At 39.7% G+C, this 16,249-nt stretch overlaps 2 protein-coding genes and 1 pseudogene across 4 annotated transcripts; 1 reads left to right on the top strand and 2 right to left on the bottom strand.

Moving 5' to 3' along the window:
- On the top strand, positions 393-3,983 carry LOC18766434 (disease resistance protein RPM1). Its single transcript, XM_020553655.1, has 2 exons — positions 393-3,466; positions 3,716-3,983. The coding sequence occupies exon 1, from the start codon at positions 698-700 to the stop codon at positions 3,449-3,451; it is 2,754 nt and encodes a 917-aa protein (XP_020409244.1). The 5' UTR covers positions 393-697; the 3' UTR covers positions 3,452-3,466; positions 3,716-3,983.
- LOC18766356 lies at positions 4,491-7,321 on the bottom strand (annotated as a pseudogene).
- Positions 8,255-10,026, bottom strand: LOC18768369 (succinate dehydrogenase assembly factor 1, mitochondrial). Of its 3 annotated transcripts, none has more exons than XM_020570601.1 (2): positions 9,831-9,979; positions 8,255-8,843 (listed from the first exon to the last, which is right to left on the bottom strand). In XM_020570601.1, the coding sequence occupies exon 2, from the start codon at positions 8,811-8,813 to the stop codon at positions 8,517-8,519; it is 297 nt and encodes a 98-aa protein (XP_020426190.1). In that variant the 5' UTR covers positions 8,814-8,843; positions 9,831-9,979; the 3' UTR covers positions 8,255-8,516. The 3 variants fall into 3 exon arrangements, 2 of the variants coding, with proteins under 2 accessions (XP_020426190.1, XP_007201448.1); XM_007201386.2 differs by having other exon boundaries at positions 8,255-8,897; positions 9,831-9,974; XR_002272998.1 differs by lacking the exon at positions 8,255-8,843 and adding an exon at positions 8,904-9,427 and having other exon boundaries at positions 9,831-10,026.

Below are 16,249 nucleotides of genomic sequence, written 5' to 3'. Positions count from 1 at the left end.
GCATTCCTCTTTAGCCTTCAGTGTGGACAGGGGAAATTATATCTCAATACAGAAGTTGCATCAGATTTGTTTATTTGATCTAAAGTTTTGCCTAAAGCTCATATTTTCAAGTCAAATCAAAAGAGGAGGGAAGCAGTTCATTCGGGTAAAAAGGTACCTTTGTTGTCATAATGAACGTGACGCAACTTTCGATTATTTTGGCCTTTTTAAAAAAAAATATTTATTTATTTATTTCGCACTGACCACTTTAGGCTCTCTCCGTAAATCACGTTCGCCTTTGGGAAAATTTCTTTGGTCCAAACGGGTAGTAATAATGCAAGAAATTTTCTTTTTTCTCAATTAGCTCTTGCTTTCATGTTTACAGCTGTTTTTTTAATAGGTGGTTGTCCCATCTTGCACTGGACCTCTTTGTTCTCTTCTTCGAGAAATTATAAAATAGCAGTTGCCACTGATCACTTGAGAATTTGAGAGGAGGAGTGGAGAGAGGAAAGAAAAACAAATATGAAAGATAAAAAAAAAGAGAGAGAGTGGGAGGTTCCACTGATACAATTTCAAATCACTGAAATTTCTTGCACATTAGAGGATCTTCCACTGCCAGCTGAAATCGTCATTTGATTCATTTGGCTCATCTCTCAACCTTCCTATATTCAAATTCGTTCTACCATTGTGAGTAACTAGTTTGGATAGAAGGCCAGTTATGGCCTTGCCAACAGACCTCCTGATTGGCAAAATTGTGGCCATTTTTGAGAACGAAGCATCCTCCATAGCTGGTGTTCGTGATGAAATTGATGACATCAAGCAGGAGCTTGTAAGCATGAAGATCTTCCTAAATGATTTTGAGGGCAAGAAGGCACTCACCGAAGGTGGGGAGACGTGGGTTGCAAGCGTCAGACGCATGGCCTATGATGTTGAAGACATCATTGACGAGTTCATGTATCACATGTATGAGCGAGGATGTCATGATGGCCGATTTGCAAGGTGGTTCCACCAAACTATTCGCATTCCACCGAATGTTTGGTTCAGACGTCAAATGTCAAAGAAGTTGCGGAAAATCTCAAGAAGGATTAAAGCCATTCCGGAGAGGAATCAGAGATATGGTGTCGGTGGATTAGAAGGAACAACTAGTACTTGTGATGTTGGCAAATGGATGCGGAACCAAGCAGAATCTTCTCTTTTTATTAAGGAAGATGAGCTCGTGGGGATTGAAAGAAAGAAGCAACTATTGATGAATTGGTTGATGAATGGAGAGCAACAGCAAACGGTTATCTCTGTGGTGGGGATGGGCGGATCAGGGAAGACGACTTTAGTTGCCAAGACCTTCAACGACGAAAGGGTCAAGAAAAAATTCCACTGTTGTGCTTGGCTAACTGTTTCACAAACTTACGTGATTGACGACTTGTTTAGAAGCTTGATTAAGGAATTCCACGAAGCAAGGATGGAAAAGGTCCCTGCAGACATGAATTCCATGACATATAGAGAATTGCTACAGGTGCTGGTCAATTACTTGGAGTCTAAAAGGTACATGGTTGTATTGGATGATGTGTGGGATATCAAACTTTGGAAAGAAATGAGGATAGCACTCCCAAATACACAGTTTGGAAGTCGAATCATGCTTACTACTCGAAGAGAAGACGTAGCATCCTATTGTTTTGGAGTACAAAGTCATATTCACTACATTCAACCCCTCGAAAAGAATGACGCTTGGGAGCTATTCAGCAGCAAAGCATTCTCAGCTTACCAGAATAAATGTTGTCCACTAGATCTTCAGTCATTGGCTGAGGAACTTGTAGAAAAGTGTGAAGGCCTACCTCTGGCAGTCGTGGCTTTAGGTGGTCTGATGTCCTCCAAGAAGCCATTCGAGTGGAAGCAAGTCTACAACAGCTTAAACTTGCATTTAACTAACCATCCGTTGCTAGAGCCAGTGAAGAGCATCTTGTTGCTTAGTTTTGATGATTTACCATACCCATTGAAGCACTGTTTTCTGTACTGTTCCCTTTTCCCAGAAGACTATTCGATTCGAAGAAAAAGGCTCATTAGGTTGTGGATAGCTGAAGGGTTTGTTCAGGATGGAAAAGGCGCCACACCAGAAGAAGTTGCTGAGAGCTATCTTATGCAGCTCATTTTCCGCAGCATGCTACAGGTTGTTCAGAGGAATGAAAGTGGAAGGCCAAAAGCATGTAAGATGCACGACCTTATGCTGGAGCTTGCTCTGTCTAAATCAGAAAAAGAAAAGTTTGGTGCTGTATATGACGGAAAAGAAGTTATGGATGAAGGTCAAGTGCGCCGCTTGTCAACTCAAACCACTGGAGGAGAAATTAAACTAGGCACTGGTATGGCACAACTTCGTTCTTTTCTTATGTTTGTTAGTGACGTGTCCTCATCCTCTTCCTCGAATACATTGCCTTCTGGATGCAAATTGTTGAGGGTGCTAGATTTGCAATATGTTCCAATTGATATACTGCCAAAAGAACTTGCGTACTTATTCAATTTAAGATACTTAAATTTAAGGGGAACTCCAGTTAAGAAGCTTCCTGAATCCATTGGAAAGCTCCGCAACCTTCAAACTTTGGATATCAGGGACTCAAAGATAGAGGTACTTCCAAGTGGAATTGCCAAGTTGCAAAACTTGCGCCATCTAATTATGTATCGTCGCACTGAAGAGCATAGGGGCTTCAGATATGTGAATGGGACAAGATCACCATCAAATATATGTATGTTGAAGAAATTGCAAGTTTTGGCTTGTGTTGAATTAGAAGGAAAGATTGTTAGACTTGTGGGGAATATGACCCAACTTAGAAGGATTGGAATTACGAATGTGAAAGAAAGAGACGAGATGGACCTATGTGCCTCAATTCGAAAGATGAAGCAACTTCACTACTTGTTTCTAATGACAAGCGATGAAGAGGAAGTTCTTCAAACAAACACACTGTGCTCACCTCCTCCCCATCTTCGAACAGTTATTTTGAATGGAAAATTGGAAAAGGTACCACGTTGGGTCTCCTCACTCCAGAGCCTCACACATTTGAATCTGATTTGGTCTGGAATTGAAGAAGATTTACTACCTTACATTGAAGCACTGCCCAATCTGGGAAGGCTTACACTTGTTAATGCATATGCTGGCAGAGAGTTATGTTTCAGCAGAGGCTTTGCAAAGCTTACGAAATTGGAATTGTCTATTTGCCACTTATTGAACAAGGTAACTATAGAAAAAGGGGTGATGTCAAATCTCCAATTCTTATGCCTTGAAAACTGCCCAGAACTAAACACAATGCCACAGGGTCTTGAATACCTCACTGAACTAAAAGTATTGACATTGGTGGTTGTATCAAAGGAACTCAAGGATTCCATACAAGAAGGAGGTGTGGATCATGAAAAGGTACAACACATCCCTGAGATCTACCATTATTACAAATCGTCACTGGGGATGATGTGTCGTGAAAGCTTGTCCTAGTTGTTTTGGAAGGAGGTATGTAAGGTTTTAATTTTTCTTTGGGTCTCCTGGTTTTCCTTTTTCGTTTTTTATATATGCCTTGATTTCCCTAATCTTGCATCATATAAACTATTCTAGTACGAACTATTGTCATCCACAAATTTGTTAAGGCCATGTATTTTTGTCCATGGACTAAAGGTCTGCAATAGTTAGTTTCAATAGCACAAGAATTTTGTATTGAAATTCTGTTTGATTATCATTTCGCTTTTGTTGTTTGCCATGCAGAATCTAGTCTGAGACGGAAAGATTTTACCCAGTTGCGCCTAGAAGAACCCTTGCTTTCTTGTGTGAGGCTGCAAATCTTAATTATTTTCCATCACTATCTCAAGTTTTATTTGAAGCGATTTGATCATTAGTGAGTTTTGCTTTGAGACTATGGAATCTTATGTAATTTGATTCGTGAGTGTGTTTGCTATTTGATTATGTAATGCCTTAAGAAGCACTAATCAGTATCTAATGCTCAATTTGATTTTGAGAGTTTCCTATACTTGTACATTGCTAATTATCTTCTCCTGCTCCAGAAAACTTTTAACAACTGTAGAACACGTATAATTGTATGGTGAAAAACTTGATAAATAACATCCGTAACAATGCACGGCAGGGGCATGGTGAAATCAGGGAGAAAATGAAAACGCTGCCTACTTCATTTCCAAATAATTTAGCGAAGCAGAGAACAAAATGAGCAAAGTGAATGAATATGGTTCTGTGGATTCTCACTTTGCTCATGGAGGAATCATTACTCGTAATCAAAGTTTTCCATATTTTTACATTATAAATTCCAAGTTCTGAAGTCTGTGAACTTGAACTCCAGTTGACTTTTCAAAATCAAAAGAGCTTCCAGACGCAGAAATTATTTAAAAGCACGGCTGAATGGCCTGAGCTGCTTCAAATTATGAACGAGACTATTTAAAAGCTGAATTCTTGGCTAATGCTGGAGAAGTCACTTGCTGGTGGGTTTTGAGAAGATTAAGATCTTTATTAATGGCTGAGAATTGAATCATGGGGCGACCTTTCACCTTGCAGAAGAAGTCAGAGATGATGTTTCGTAAATTTGGTCAATTTCGCGGATGTGCTGTACCTTTGGATGATCCACGCCTCCTTCTCGTATATTTTCTGTAATTTTCATCAGAACAGACCCCAATCTCAATGTTTCTAGATTCCTAAGGAATTCAGGACTGTGTGGTAACGCCTTTAATTTCATGCAGCAATGAAGTATTAACAACTGGAGTTTCGGCATCACACCTTCTATTGTTATATTTTTCAAGAAGGGGAAATTAAGCAACTCCAAATGTGTGAGCCTTGCAAAGCCTATATTGATGCACAACTCATTCCCAACATAGGCATTAACAAGGATAAGCCTTTTAAGTCTAGACCAACGTAGACTGAAATCTGTGAGGCTCCTGAGTGAAGCAAACCAATTTGGTACAGTTGCTAGTTTGCTGCTCAAAAGAAGCCTTTGAAGGTGTGACGAGAAGCAAGTGCATCGATTCGAAGAAATTCCTCTTCACTTGTAACCAACAAATACAGGTAGCGAAGGAGCTTCATCTTTTGAATGGAAGCACAAAGGTTCATCTCATTACTTCCTTTTACATTTGTAATGCCAATGTGAGTAAGTTGGGTTATGTTCCCAACAAGTTTAAAAAAGTTTCCTTCCGAGTCTGATTCAACAAATGACAAAACTTGCAATTTTTTCAACATACAAATATTTGATGGTGCTCTAATCCCTTTAGCATATCTAAATTCCCAAGATGCACCACTGTATCGATACATAATTAGATGGCGTAGGCTTACCAACTTGGCAATTTCTTTCGGAAGTGTTTCAATCTCTGTGTCGCTGATGTCTAAGGTTTGAAGATTGCAAAGCTGTCCTATGGATTCTGGAAGTTTTTTAATTGAAGTTCTACTCAAACTTAAATATCTTAAGTTGAATAAGTATATAAGACCATCAGGCAGTTCTTCAATTGGTACATCCTCCAAATCTAGAATCCTCAACAATTTGAATTGAGAAAGCAATGTACTTGAAATAGACGGCGAGAATACACCAGTGACAAACACATGAAATGAACGAAGCTGCGACATACCTTTGCATACTTTAATTTCTCCTTCAGATGACTGAATTGACAAACGACGAGCTCTAATGTGGACAAAGCAAGCTCCCGCATAAGATTGTGCATCTTACATGCTTGTCTTATAGTTGGACACCTTACCACCGGCAACATCATACGAAAATTGAGTTCCATAAGATAGCTCTCAGAAACTTCTTCCAGTGTGACCCCTTTAACATGTTCAACGAAGCATTCAGCTATCCACAATCTAATAAGCCTTTCTGCTCGAATCAAATAATCTTCTGGGAAAATTGAACAATATAGGAAGCAATGTTTCAGTCGATATGGCAAATCGTTGAAACTGAGAAACAAGATTGTCTTCACAGGTTCTAGGAAATGATCATTTATTAGATGCCAATTTATACTGTTGCAGACTTTTCTCCACTCCGTAGATGACTCCTTGGAAGACATAAGACCACCTAAAGCTACAACTGCTAGGGTAGGCCTTTACATTTCCCCAAAAGTTCCCAAGCTGATGATTCAAGCTCTGGTGGACAACGTTTGTTATGGTGAGAATGCTTTCTTGCTGAAGAGCTCCCAAGCCTAATTCTTTTCCAACGGTTGAATACGATGAACATGGCCTTCTACTACAAAAGAATAGAAGGCTATGTCTTCTTTTCGAGTAGTGAGCATGATTCGACTTCCAAGCTGTCTATTTGGAAGTGCTATCCTCATTTCTTTCAAAAGTTTTATATCCCACGCATCATCCAATACAACTAGGTACCTTCTAGACTCCAAGTAGGTTACAAGTATATGTAGCAATTCCCTATAGCTCATGGAATTTAAGTCTGCAGCTGCAGGGACCTCTTCCTTCGTTGCTTGGTGGACTTCCTTGATCAATCTTCTAAACAAATCTTCAATCACATAACTTTGGGAAACCGTAATCCACGCATAACAGCTGAAATGCCTCTTCACACTTTCACTGCTGAAGGCTTTTGCAACTAGAGTTGTCTTCCCTGATCCTCCCATCCCGACCACAGAGATAACCGCTTGTTGTTGTTCTCCGTTCATCAGCCATCCCATCAATACTTGCTTCTTGTGTTCAATCCCCACAAGTTCGTCTTCCTTAATAAAAAGGGAAGACTCTGCTTAGTTTTTCACCCATTTTTGAATGTCATCTAAACTTGTTCCTTCTAGGGGATCAATATCGTATCTTTGATTCCTCTCTGTAATGTCCTTGATGGTTTTTGTGATTTTCTGTAACTTTTTGCCAATTTGACGCCTATACCAAAGTTTCTTTGCAATGTGAATGGCTTTGTGAAGGCAGCGTGCAAATCGACCCCTATAGTTTAGAATGTGAATGGTTTTGTGGAGCCACCTTGTGAATCGACTCCTATGCCATAGATACTTAGGGTTGTGTCTGGTTTTGTGGAAGCCACCTTGAAAATCGACCTCTGTTCCAATGGTTTGGAAAGCGAATGGTTTTGTGGAGCAAGCTTGCATATCTACCCCCACTCTGCTGCTCATGCATGTGGTACATGAACTTATCAATGATATCTTCAACATCATAGGCCAAATCTCTCAAGCTATCTACCCATGTCTCCTCTCCTTCCGTCCGCGGTTTCTTCCCCTCAGCATCCTTTAGGAAGGATTTCATGCTTATAAGCTCTTGCTTAATCTCGTCAACTTGATCACGAACACCTACTATTGAGGATGCTTCGCTCTCAAGAATGCCTACAACTTTGCCAATCAAGAGATCGGTTGCAAATGTTCCCTCACTTAACATTACTATATCAGACTGACATGTGGGTGATTAAATATATCTTGGGTTCTCTGAACTCAGAAGCAAGTGATGACATATAATTATTTATATAAGTTTGCTCCCCATTAAAGGAAGATTTCTGCTACCCAATTAAATAAACAGAGCATGTATATGTGGTGTCAGACTTTGATTAATCTGAACCTAAAATGCAGCATCCTTCATAGTCAATGTAGTCTAGAAGGCAGCACACGTTAGGGGAAGAGTGAAAGGAAGTCGCATAAAGTTCACTTCTTTAGGTTAATGGTTTATGGGATGAAGTTGATGAAATAAATAAACTAACAAATTAAAATTGAGAAAGAAAATGCAAAAGAGAGATCAAAACTGGTAAACTTCTATATATATATATATATATATATATGTTTCTATTTCTTTTAATTTACAGGGAGGGACATTCGAACTTGGGTGCAAAGGGTCCAGCTTATTGCATTGGCCAACTGACTTAACCCACATTTGCTTATTATTTGTCTCACTTTATAAGACAGATATATCAGTTATACTAGATGGAAGATTGGGCAATATAAGCAGGTCCTCTTTCATATCCCATGAAAATAATAAGCTCATAGTAAGAAAAGCAGTGGTTTGCTTCAATACCATTTTCTTTTGATACAATGGATTGCTGTAATTGTAATCAAGATGCTTTTGTGCAATGAGCATTCTTTGCTTAAGGTTTTAGTTCCTGGTTGTCGAGGTTGAATTTGGGTTCCTGTTCTGTTTTATGGCCATACCATCTTGTTGGATTCTTTTCCTTGTTTGCTCTTCTGCATTTCTTAGTTTGTTGCAGTTTTGTTTTTCGGGTCTTGCTTTAGTGAGCCATTAAGTTGGGGACAATGGGGAGGCACGTTCGCAGGATATTTTTTATTTCAAGTTTGTTACTACTAAATGCAACTTGGAATTATATTTCAAAAGTAATATTTGCTTACCATTCGCAGGATAAGCTATTATTATTATTATCCAGAAGATAATAAATACACATAGCCTTAGAAGACCATGACCATCAATGAATCGCACAATTTAGAGCTTTCTGAATAGCTTACATTGAGATTTTATAGTAACATGGAAATTTCAGCCAAAAATTTATTTTCCTCTGTTACCCTGTTTAAACAATGGATCAAACTAAATTTGGCTCGACAAGTAAATAAGAATAGATGAAATTCTTACTTCAATTTGTAGGATGTTTTGTCTGCGAGAAACTGACATTCAGGGCTGATAATCCAACAACATCGGGGCTCCTGAGCTGATCAAGCTGTTTCTTAGCACGGCGAAGCAAGTACTCAATGTAAAGGAAATTTTTGCGGTCTACCTCCTTGGCATTGCGGCGGAACTCACTTGACACAAGTGACTCAATCTGCTGTCGATCTTCAGCAGATTTTGCACGGGCTGCCCTCAGAAACCCTCTGTATAGACTAAGGACTTGTTTCTGCATCCCAGAAAGCCTTGGTCCTCTGGAGGCTCCCATTGCATCTTCTTTTGTTTGGCACCAGATTTGCTTTTGAGAAGAACTTCAAAACGTTATGGAAATATTTTGACTTTGTTGTTTATTCTGTATACAAACATAAATTAGTATATTTATTAAGCTATAAGTTTTAAAAAAAAAAAATTATTACCACTCAAATAGAAGAGGGTTCCTATCACAAAGCACAACAACTCACATGAAAAGCTGATCGCCAGATACAACCAATACAAGCATTGAAAAATTCAATTAGGTGTTGGATTAAACTAACAAAGCCATGTTTTGCATAACATTGCTTCAAAACAAGCAGCAAGAAATCCAAGTAATGGCTTAATCAGAAATATACAAGTACAGCAAGATTGATTGTAAAGATATCATGGTTCGTATGCATATTGACATGCTTAAAATGAACCTAGCTACAATGCAATATTGACATCTTTTAAAATTATTTTTTCCCTCTCACTCCATGATGCAATCCATGGAGGACTTTCCTCATACAGGTAGTGAGCATGAGAGCAAAATGTAGCCTTCAGCAATTCCAAGTGCAGATAAGTTCTGCCCTTGATTTGATTCAGATGCGCATACATTCAGAGGACAGGAAAGACATTATAGATTATATCCTGCGTAATATCGAGAGATGAAAATATGATTAAACTGGAGCAACTAAACAAAAAACACATGAAAAAGACCTAACTTTCTTGTCATAACATAACGCCATTTTCAGGTAGACTCGGGACTAAATTAAAAGATGTGATTAGTAAGGGAAACAAACAGTGATGAACATCTCTAGGGAGCAATAGAAAATTGGAAAAACATATGAAATGTTGGGAACGGTCTCCCAAATCAACAATCTAACAACATTTAAGTAACACCCAGAAGCTAACTTGTTCAATTTTGTTAGTAATTTGATGATTTTTGCGACAGTTTTGAGCAAATACAAATCGATGATATAATAAGTGCTCAGAATTACAAAGATACCCACAAAATAAAATAAAGAAATCAAACGGGAAAAGCATATTATACCTGTAGCGTAGAAGTAGAAGAACTGCCAAAAACAAGGAGAGAGGAAACAAAGATGAGAATGACGACCAAGTGTGCCCAACTACTTGGGTTTGCCAGCCCATGTGCACAGTACACGTGAGTCACGAAAAATCGAAGATTGTTTTTCAATTTCGTCAATTTTGACCGTGTGATTTCAATTCCAAGTAATTTAAGAATAATTCTTAATTTCTGTCAAAAAATTGTAACTGCCCTTACTTATGAAACATGTGCCCAACTTGTTGGGGTATTATAAAAGTCAAAAGAATAATATTAATTCGAATAATTTTGTGGATAGTCTTACCCTTAACTGTAATTCGGCTCTCTCTAAACATACCATGTCTATAAATAATATATTATATTATATAGACATGGTATGTTTAGTATTATTGTATACTATTTACGTTTCTTGTTGTATAGACATGGTATGTTGCTTATACTCGACTTACAATGTTTCTTTCTTTAAAGAGCATAACTGTATGACCATAGCAAGTATAGCCGAGCGGCTATACTCAAAATTGAATATTTTCAAAGTGGGTGTGGACTGGTAGTCGTGTTTGTTTCTCTTCTTTTATTTTGTCAATGATTGGACCTAAATGCCCCTCCACGTGAAGGACATGTATTCGGTAAGTAATGCACTTACAATAATTTGACAGAAACTGTATCAGAGAGTCATCTGTAAAGTGAAAACTCTGTGAAAAAGTTAGGGTGAAAGGACCCCATACCGCAATCTTTTCATTGTCACTCGCATAGCAGTCAGTTTGAGCTTCATTATATATCTGCAAATAAATAACGGCATACATGGTCATCAATTCCTGCCATAGCCAGACGGACCATATGGGGTAACACAAGTAAAGCAAAACTAAAGGAATTTGTAGGAAAAGTGTTATCTGTCCTTACCTTAAATGACAATGACTTCTGTTTTCCTTTTTGCAGCCCACTATTGGACTGATGAACTCCCTCTCCAAGTTTTCCTTTTAATAAATCAGTCAAAATACTATCTCAGAAGAAATTCACTAGAAATTGAAATTTATGAGAATAACACAGGAGATGCAATCAAACCATAAAACTCCTGTCAGATTGGACTATTGTGTTTCTGCCTAATTGGAACCATCAACAATTTTAGCAACAATCAAAGGTTCAAACAATCTATTTGAAACAGCTTTCCCATTAACATAATAAGCTATTACTGTTGAGTATTTTCTCAAGAGAACAATTTGGGATCACATTACCTATATAGCCATCAACAGTACCTATATACTCATCTTTCAGCAAAAAATTAAAACATAATAATTAAAAAGGTTATAAATGCAAAAGAGACAGGAAAACATGGTAAATCAAGTTACCTGCCAATCTCAATTGCATAAACAATACGCACGAATTGGATTAAAATAGTTTATTGGATTCTGTGTAAGAAAAAAACTAATTAATTAAAAGGCTAAAACTAGTTGAAGGTGTCTTCCCTTTCATTCCGGAATTGGAATAAACAATTTTGTATGCTTCTTTTGACATCACCAAAGCCATAAGGATTATGCATATCTACACTACAAGCCTCCAAAATAAGGTGTACAAAATTTCAACCAAAATTTTCTTTGAATCTGTTGAAGAAGATTTCATTGGCCCGTACTATTACCTCCTCCTCAATATCAAACTCATTCACATAGTCTAAAGCAGCGTCCACCCCTACAGTGCTATTCCACTTGTACAGTCAAAATATTTAAACAAATAAAAAAAATTATAGGCATGTAGTTGCAGAGCAGAAGATGCAAGGATTTTCTAAGTGACTTTATTAGACAGTAACATTAGGCTTCTAATACTAGAAAGAAATCAATAAAGCAGAAAGGCATGGGTGAGCAAGGCCCAATTTTCCAGTCCTTCGACAACTAGGGTTTAGCAATCATCTTCACATTCACCATACACAGAGGTTCCTCCGCACCCGTGAGAGACAAAGCTTCCCATCTTATACTATTGCTCTGTCTCTCCTCTTCTTTGCTCTCTCCGTGAAATTACAACGTGGCAACCAGTTCGTACAATTCTCTATCTGTATTTTTATCTGTAAATTTGAATGCGTTTGTTTTTCTTCTTTGTGAAAATTTGGTTTTGTTTTGTTGATTGTACAGCGGTGGCAAGATCCTTTCTTCAGGTGGCAGCTACAGAAGAGGTTTCTTCCCCTCTCAGAGTTGTTCAGATTGAAGGATTGGTAACTCTCCATGATTCGCGTCTTTTCTCTGTTTTGCTGCTTGTAAATCTTTGGAAAACTATGGATGCCTAAGTTGATTATAACTATGGACACGACCCGCCCAGGCCACCTAGATCCTCCCAGGCCGCCTAGGAGCCGCCTACATCCTCCCAGGCCGCCTAGATCAGCCCAGGCCTCCTAGGCGCCGCCTAGATCCTTCCAGGTCACCTAGGCGTCGCCTAAATCCTTCCAGGCCACAATGGCGCAGCCTAGATCCTTCCAGGTCACCTAGGCGCCGCCTAAATCCTTCCAGGCCACAATGGCGCAGCCTAGATCCTTCCAGGCCGCCAAGGCGCCGCCTAGATCCTTCCAGGCCGCCTAGGAGCCGCCTAACTCGCTGGCGTCGGTGTCCTCCCGCCTAGTGGGCTGATTTTTTGAACACTACTCAAAACCTGGCATGACCTTGCTCTGTGTCCTAGACGTTCGTCGTGACGAGTTCGAGTCCTCTATCCATGGCTACCATGGCGTCCAATTTACGTACGTTTCTGATTTTGCAATTTTTTTGTTTGTTTACATGGAAAAGGATTATCAGAGCTAAACCCTGGATACATTAAAGATTATAGCCGACCGGCTATACCTTAAAAATATTCAAATATATTTATAACATATAGCCGCACGGCTATGCTTCTAAAACTAGTGTTACAGGTACCATGTTGCCATTTCCAATAGGAAATGCAAGACAATCACTCTAGCAATAATTATGACAATAACAACTTTGGACACTTACAAGTGTATTTTTCTTAAATGGTGTTGAGTAGAAGTGTTGATCAATGCTTGAAGCTCCCTTTAAGAACCTTTGAGTAGAAAATATAAGGGGTTCTTAGATCTAAGTCCAAAATGATTAGCTGTTATTGAATTTAGTCCATGCGTTTTTAGTTTTAGATGTAAGTTCTTTGACTTTTATTATCTTTTTATTGTGTCAATTTACCCATTGGGGTAAATAAAGAAAACACATTGAAAATCTAAATTTCATGCATTATTTCCTCGTAATTGAATTTCATAATTTAAATTTTCAATTCTTTCCTTAGTAATATTTACCTAATATATGGATAAAATTTAATTTAATTCATGACAGTGAAAATTCACATATTATACCAATTATTCAGGCAAGCACCCACATGAAATTATGTACCTAACATACAGGTAAAGAGTGTTATTATTAGCAATGGAAAAAACTTAGTGATAAATCATGTTACCTATAAGTCAGGAGTCAAATATAAGGATATACGGTAAATTCCTGAGATATCTTTCTTCTCTCAAAGGAGGTGTATATATAGTGTACAATGCCTTTTTTGTAACACCCCGACCCCAAATTTAACCCTTAATTATTTAATTATTTAAGGGCATTTTGGTCATATTTTTAACCGGAGAGAGTTTGGGGCAGTGACTAGTATTTTTGGATAGGTCGTACTGAGACGAGTTCATAAACACGTATTGGGCTCGAATCGGAGTTGTAACGAGAGAGATATGGTCAAAAGAAGCCCAGTGGCACAATCGTAAATATTTTGAAATGAGATTTTTTATAAAAACTCAGATCTCTCTCTCTCTCTCTCTCTCTCTCTCTCTCTCTCTCTCTCTCTCTCTCTCTCCCGCGACCTCTCTCTCTCTCCCGTTGGCTTCTCTCTCTCTCTCCTTGTATCTCCGGCCACCGGCCGTGGCTGCGGACGAGGCCAGTGCCAAAAGGACCGGCTCGGCCTCGACGTCACGACCCAACCCTCCCCCGACATCGGCCGCCGCTCCAATCGCCGGAAAATGGCGATTTTCGCCCTGTTGTCGCCCGAACTTCGCCGGCTCCGATCTCCCTCCTCCGGCCGCCATTTCTGGCGATCAAGGTATGGAAATTCATCCCCTTTGCATGCTCTAGCTGATGGTTGGGTAGGATTAGATCGATTCTTAGCGTAGTCAATTCGATTTTCGAATTGAAAATTGGCCGAACTTCGGCCGCCGTGATCGGCCATTTTCGGCCACTTTTTGGGGTAGGTCCAAGAACAAAAATGGCTCCAAATAGGGTGTTATACCTAGGGTAGGAATTTGGAGCCGTGGTTTTGAGATTTTCCGGCCAAGGGTTATCGCTTTGGGCACCCACGCGCTGCAGGAGCGTGCGGCGGCGCGTGGGCACTATAGAAAAAGTAGCACTGTGTTCCGATGAGATCCTTAGATTGTCACGAGTGCGTTGGATTTCGCGGATCTCAATTCGGACGTCGTTTGACTATCGAACGGATATTCGCATATTGCGCATTATCCGGGTTCGATAGGTTGGGACCGTTGGATGGTCCCAAATTTAATATATGTTGATCTAGGTATTTCTAAGATCGTGTAGGATTTCACGGATTGTGAATCGGAGCCCCGGACGTTCCGAATAAAGAATTTAAAATTTATTATTTATATTAACCGTCAGATCGTGCGATCATGAGCGATCCGACCGTCCGATCTGAACCAAACTTGCAGGACAAGTGTCCTATACCTGGTAGAACTCATAGGGACTTTCGGATCGGAAATTGGAGGTCGTGGGTTTCGCAGGTCCGTTTGACCAGGGTTAGAGTAGTTTGACCCTTGGTTGACCGTGAGTCCCACGGAGTAATCTCACCTTTCCAGGGGAGATTATCGGGTGCTAGACTATTGTGGAGGGTTACACAATATTAGAATTAATTTATATAGTTATAATTATATATGTTTGTACAAGGGTACAAAAGAGTCTAGAATGTCAGTTTGGAGTGCTATACGCACTACCTTAGGTACCTCCCTGGATTTTGGTTTAACTACAAGTACCACCAAGTGAAAGTTAGGTCCCACGTGGCGTAGGTTATCCGGCGTGTGGACAGGCCCCATTCGTGGCGTTGGTTGTACCGGCGTATGGGGAGATATTGTGATATTGTGTTGAGGTCGCACGTGGCGTAGGTTATCCGGCATGTCGACAGACCCCATACGTGGCGTTGGTTGTACCGGCGTATGGGGAGATTTGTGATATGATGTTGAGGTCTCACGTGGCGTAGGTTATCCGGCGTTAGGACAAGCCCCATACGTGGCGTTGGTTGTATCGGCGTATGGGGAGATTTGTGATATGATGTTGAGGTCCCACGTGGCGTAGGTTATCCGGCGTTGGGACAGGCCCCATACGTGGCGTTGGTTGTACCGGCGTATGGGGAGATATGTGATATGATGTGCAGGTCTCGCGTGGCGTAGGTTATCCGGCGTTGAGACAAACCTCATACGTGGCGTTGGTTGTACCGGCGTATGAGGAGATATTATAATAGTATGGCATGGTCGCACGTGGCGTAGGTTATCCGGCTTGTTGACAGGCTCCATACGTGGCGTTGGTTGTACCGGCGTATGGGGAGATTATATGAAATACAGAGAAATGAAATAAGGTATCGCTTAAGTGTGGAATTAGGTTTTATGGAAGAACTACGTGTGGCTTGATCCCTCAAGGAGGGTACGTAGGCAGCCTAAGGTTATTAGGTGCAGCCGCAGACTAAATGTTAGTCATAATTTGTATTTGAATTGTTTGGTAGTTGGTTGAGAATTTTTGAAAGGCCGAAGGCCATTTGTGTGAATTGCATGAAATTATATTGTGCATGCTGCCAGTTGTGAATATTAAATGCGTTTTTATGCAGGTTGTAATTTTGGGAAATGTCCAATTTATAGGGGAGACTCTGCCGAAATTTCGGCAGGAAGTCTCGACCCTAAGTAAATGGGCCTGGTATCGGGATGATGTCGGGAATTCCAAATGGTTCGCCTTGAAAAATTCGGGGCGGATCCTTTCATTTTTACCCAAGGAAAAAATAAAAACTAATTCTAACTAAATAGGTAATACAATATTTACAAGAATCTATATATTAATTTCCTACCTAAAATAGACACTGCTTTAGTCAAAACATCTGCAAGTTGTTCATCTGATTTCACATGTGGTACACTAATCACATTGCTTTCCAATTTTTCATTAATAAAATGTCTATCAATCTCCACATGTTAAGTACGATTATGTTGGACTGGATTCTTAGCTGTGTTGATTGCAGCTTGATTATCACAATACAATTTCATGGCATCTTTAGCCACGAAGCCCAATTCCTTTAATAATTTCCGAATCCACAACATCTCACATACGCCATGAACCATGCTTCGATACTCAGCTTTCGCACTGGACAAAGAACAAACCTTCTGCTTC

This window comes from Prunus persica, chromosome G8 (genome assembly GCF_000346465.2).
Source record: "Prunus persica cultivar Lovell chromosome G8, Prunus_persica_NCBIv2, whole genome shotgun sequence".
Lineage (NCBI taxonomy): Eukaryota > Viridiplantae > Streptophyta > Magnoliopsida > Rosales > Rosaceae > Prunus > Prunus persica.
The sequence above is the reverse complement of the archived record's forward strand: the minus strand, read 5'-3'. Positions and strand labels throughout refer to the sequence as shown.